The sequence below is a fragment of the Saccostrea echinata genome, unplaced genomic scaffold (genome assembly GCF_033153115.1).
Source record: "Saccostrea echinata isolate AGI-Se365-2 ecotype Australia unplaced genomic scaffold, CSIRO_AGI_Sech_v1 ptg000057l, whole genome shotgun sequence".
Lineage (NCBI taxonomy): Eukaryota > Metazoa > Mollusca > Bivalvia > Ostreida > Ostreidae > Saccostrea > Saccostrea echinata.
Genome location: NW_026889806.1, coordinates 2,370,994 through 2,375,062, shown reverse-complemented (window position 1 = coordinate 2,375,062; position 4,069 = coordinate 2,370,994). Strand labels below are relative to the sequence as shown.

General features: G+C 40.6%; 2 protein-coding genes across 2 annotated transcripts; both read left to right on the top strand.

The window, feature by feature from the left end:
• The first annotated feature begins 1,091 nt into the window (after positions 1 to 1,091).
• On the top strand, positions 1,092 to 2,096 carry LOC133174043 (uncharacterized). The gene has a single exon (XM_061309084.1). The coding sequence runs from the start codon at positions 1,092 to 1,094 to the stop codon at positions 2,094 to 2,096; it is 1,005 nt and encodes a 334-aa protein (XP_061165068.1).
• A 73-nt stretch (positions 2,097 to 2,169) lies between these two features.
• LOC133174042 (uncharacterized) lies at positions 2,170 to 3,836 on the top strand. The gene is made up of 4 exons (XM_061309083.1): positions 2,170 to 2,299; positions 2,485 to 2,831; positions 3,143 to 3,373; positions 3,537 to 3,836. Exons 1-4 carry the CDS (start codon positions 2,170 to 2,172, stop codon positions 3,834 to 3,836), a joined length of 1,008 nt encoding a protein of 335 aa, XP_061165067.1.
• Positions 3,837 to 4,069: the final 233 nt, after the last annotated feature.

Sequence of the window (4,069 nt, the reverse complement as noted above, 5' to 3'; positions counted from 1 at the left end):
GGCTCATTTTCTGTTCAACAGCCAAAACCCAGTATAGAGAGTGCAACAAATAAAAGCACGGAATATACTATGGGTAAAACAGTGATGAAACCAGCGACATATGATGGAGTAGGATTTTGGATTGACTACAAGGCACACTTTGAGGCCTGTTGTGATATCAATATGTGGAGCGCTCGACAGAAAAGTTTGTACTTGGCAGCTTCGTTAAGAGGACAGGCTCAAACTGTGCTAGGAAATATGAGCCCAGGTACAGCCTGTACATATGAGGATTTATGCGATGCCTTACAGGCCAGGTTCGCACCGGCAAACAAAACTGAGTTGTATAGAGCAATGCTGAAGGAGAAAAGACAGAAACCCACAGAAACTTTGCCAGAGTTAGGTGAAAGTATTCGCCGATTAACCCACTTATCCTACCCAACTGCTCCCCGTGAAGTAACAGAAATGATTGCCAAAGACCAGTTTGTCGATGCACTAACAGACTTTGACATGAGACTCCGTATTCAACAATCTCGACCAAAGTCACTTAATGATGCGGTGCGACTGTAGTCGAAATTGAAGCATTTTGCAGAGCAGAAAGGCAACGAAGACATGATGTTGGGTTTGCCAGGAATGCCACAAGGGATCAAGAAAATAAAAATGTGAATCATGATGATGGCAGTGTAAGAGAAGAATTTAAGAAGCTTAGGGATGAGTTACACATATCTTTAAGAAAATTAGAAAACAAAATTGAAAAACTTTCGAAACAGGAAATCAATAAACAATCCGAAAATACTGAACCACAATCACCTGCTTTTCCGTGCAAATGCCATCATTGTGGGAAACGTGGACATAAAATCAAAGATTGCTTTTTGAGAAACAAGTCTACCCCAGTCCAGGTACCAGTGTCAGGAAGCAGACCCAGGGCGAAGAACAACTCAAATGTGGAAAGGTCACCACAGGGGAAAAGAGATACAATCAAGTCTAGTACAGCTACTGTTAAACATGCAAAAACCTGTCTAGAATCAGGTCTTTTCATAAAAGCTCATGTAAGCCTCGTGCCTTGTAATCTACTGGTTGATACTGGGGCAACACTTACTATTTTTGCTGAAAGAATGTATGATGAAAAGGTAAAGTCAGTTAATATTCCCTTGGAAACGGTATCACAGAACATAGTAGCGGCTGATGGAACTCCATTAAAAGTAAAGGGACGAGGTAACTTCTTAATTAAGTTAGGAGACCACGAGTTTGACTGCCAAGCTGTCATGGCAAACATTAAAACAGATGGAATTCTAGGTTTGGATTTCCTTCAATCAAGTCAATGTTTAGTGGATATAGCTCGTACTAAAATGTTTGCATCTGGCGTTGAACATGATCTGCATTTACAGGGGCAAATAGGTTGCTTTCGTGTTAGTCTGGAGGAAAATATAACAATTCCTTCTAGAAGTGAGATGATTTGTTCTGGACAGTTGTTATCATCTCCAGGAATAAAAGTACAAGGACCTCTACTTATAGAGCCTATCAAAAAGTTTGATACCGGCGGTAAAGCGCTAATAGCTAGAACCTTGGTTGATCCAGCTAAAAATGTCACAGTGCGTTTAATGAATATATCAGAACAGATTCAAACAATTTACAAAAATACAGTTGTCGGGGTGACTTCGCCAGTGGACGTAGTTAAATCTGAGGATGAAAATATGGTTAGCACAGTAACGCTAAATGAAAAGGTAGAAAACATCCCAGATCATTTAAATGAGTTGTACACAGAAACAACTAAGGGCCTCACAGCAGAAAAGGCATCCAAAATTAAAACATCTTTAATAAAGTTTCAACACCTATTCTCTAAGACCAAAGATGATTTTGGTAGAACCTCGTTAATAAAGCATAAGATCAATACAGAAGGTGCCAGACCAACCAAGCAGCCTCCTAGGAGATTGCCACATCATACGGCAGAATTTGTTGACAAGGAAGTAGAAAATATGATCAGAAAAGGCATTGTCGAACCTTCTTCCAGTCCTTGGGCTGCCGGGGTGGTTCTAGTGGAAAAGAAAGATGGTACCAAGAGATTCTGTGTAGACTATAGATCTCTCAATAGATGCCTATCCTTTGCCACGAATGGATGACTTGCTTGATCGTCTACAAGGAGCTATCTGGTTTTGCACCTTAGACCTTCATTCGGGGTATTGGCAAGTGGAGATGGATGAGGCTGATAAACCAAAGACAGCTTTTGTCACAAGAAATGGCCTATTTCAATTTTCAGTAATGCCCTTTGGACTTTGTAACAGTCCAGCAACTTTTGAGAGACTGATGAAGACGGTTCTTGCTGGTTAAATTTTAAGATATGTTTAGTGTATATAGACGATATTATTGTCTTTGGAAGCACTTTTGATGAGACACTTCAAAATCTGGAGCAAGTGTTCGAGAAATTACACCAGGCAGGGCTAAAGTTGAAACCTTCTAAATGTACCTTGTTCAAGAAAGAGGTTTTGTTTTTGGGATATCGTGTTTCAGGACATGGCGTTCATACCAAACCTCAGAAAATAGCAGTGGTAAAAGACTGGTCTGTTCCCATAGATGCAAGCGAAGTGCGTTCATTTGTGGGTCTTTGCAGTTATAACAGGAGATTTATTGTAGGTTTCTCCTCACTAGCTAAACCATTATTTAGGTTGACTGAGAAAGGCCGAGTTTTCAATTGGACATTGGAGTGTCAGGAGGCTTTCGAAAAGCTTAAGCACCATTTAGTCACTGCTCCCATTCTTGCACATCCTAACTTCTCATTGCCTTTTATTTTAGACACAGACGCAAGTCAAGTGGGTCTCGGTGCAGTCCTTTCTCAAGAAATAGATAGTGAAGTTAGAGTAATATCTTATGCTAGTAGGACTCTATCAAAAAGTGAGCGGAAATACTGTATAACTAGAAAGGAGCTGTCTTGGCGGTAGTATTTGCCTGTGAACACTTTCGACATTACTTGTATGGCCATAAGACAATTGTGTACACTGACCACAGTGCATTGAAATGGCTTATGAATTTTAAAGACCCCCAAGGACAGGTGGCCAGATGGATTGAATTTCTAGGTACTTATGATCTAGAAATACGACACAGACCGGGTCCAAAGCATGGGAATGCAGACAGTCTCAGTTGATACCCCTGTCGTCAATGTGGATATAAGGGAAATGATCAGGATGATGATCCTAAAACAGAAACTGTACAGGCAGTTGAGAAAACATTGGCTGGAAATGGACTTACGATTGAAGAACTCCAAGAGCAAGATTCAGACATAGCAAAAATAAATAGCTGGGTGTCATCTCAGAAGCGGCCAGAGTTTGCAGAAATAAAGGCTGAAAGTAATGTTGTGAAGTCGCTATGGTCACAATGGAATACATTAGAGATCAATAATGATGTACTGTGTAGAAAATGGATAGGTGATAGAAAAGAGTTTCACCAAATTTTGGTCCCTATGTCTGATTTTAAGACAGTGTCATGATGCTCGAACTGCGGGTCATCTTGAGGTAACAAAGACCTTGGCCAGAATACGAGAAAAATTCTATTGGGTTGGATTGCAGAATGATGTCCGTAGCTATGTGACTGGATGTCCACAATGCAGAAAACGAAAATCTCGTTCTGCTGGAAAATCATACATGCAGTTAGATCAAACTGAGTTTCCCTTAGAACGGGTAGCCACAAATATTATGGGGCCACTACCTGAAACCGAGAAAGGTCATAAGTATATTCAAGTCATATCTGACTACTTTACTAAGTGGACAGAGGCCTTTCCTCTGAAAAACATAGAAGCACAGACAGTTGCTGAAGTCATAGTAGAACAGTTTGTTAGTAAGCTTGGTATCCCAGAAATAATACAGTGACCAGGGCAGACAGTACGAAAGCAAGCTGTTCAAAGACATGTGTGAAATGTTGGGTACAAGAAAAACTCGAACTACTGCTTTCCATCCAAAGTCAGATGGAATGGTGGAAAGATTTAATAAAACTTTAGCAACAATGCTGAGTGCCTATGTGTCTGAATACCAACAAGATTGGGATAGAAACCTTCCGTATTCGCTTAGGGGCTACCGTTCCTCTGTGCATGAAAACACAGGCT

Excerpts from the sequence above, each read along its gene's own strand:
- LOC133174043 (XM_061309084.1), top strand. The coding sequence starts at position 1,092 with ATGTATGATGAAAAGGTAAAGTCAGTTAATATTCCCTTGGAAACGGTA.
- LOC133174042 (XM_061309083.1), top strand. The coding sequence starts at position 2,170 with ATGGATGAGGCTGATAAACCAAAGACAGCTTTTGTCACAAGAAATGGC. Across the intron at positions 2,300-2,484 it reads GATGAAGACGGTTCTTGCTG|GACATGGCGTTCATACCAAA; the intron begins GTTAAATTTTAA and ends ATCGTGTTTCAG. Across the intron at positions 2,832-3,142 it reads AAATAGATAGTGAAGTTAGA|GGAAATGATCAGGATGATGA; the intron begins GTAATATCTTAT and ends TGTGGATATAAG.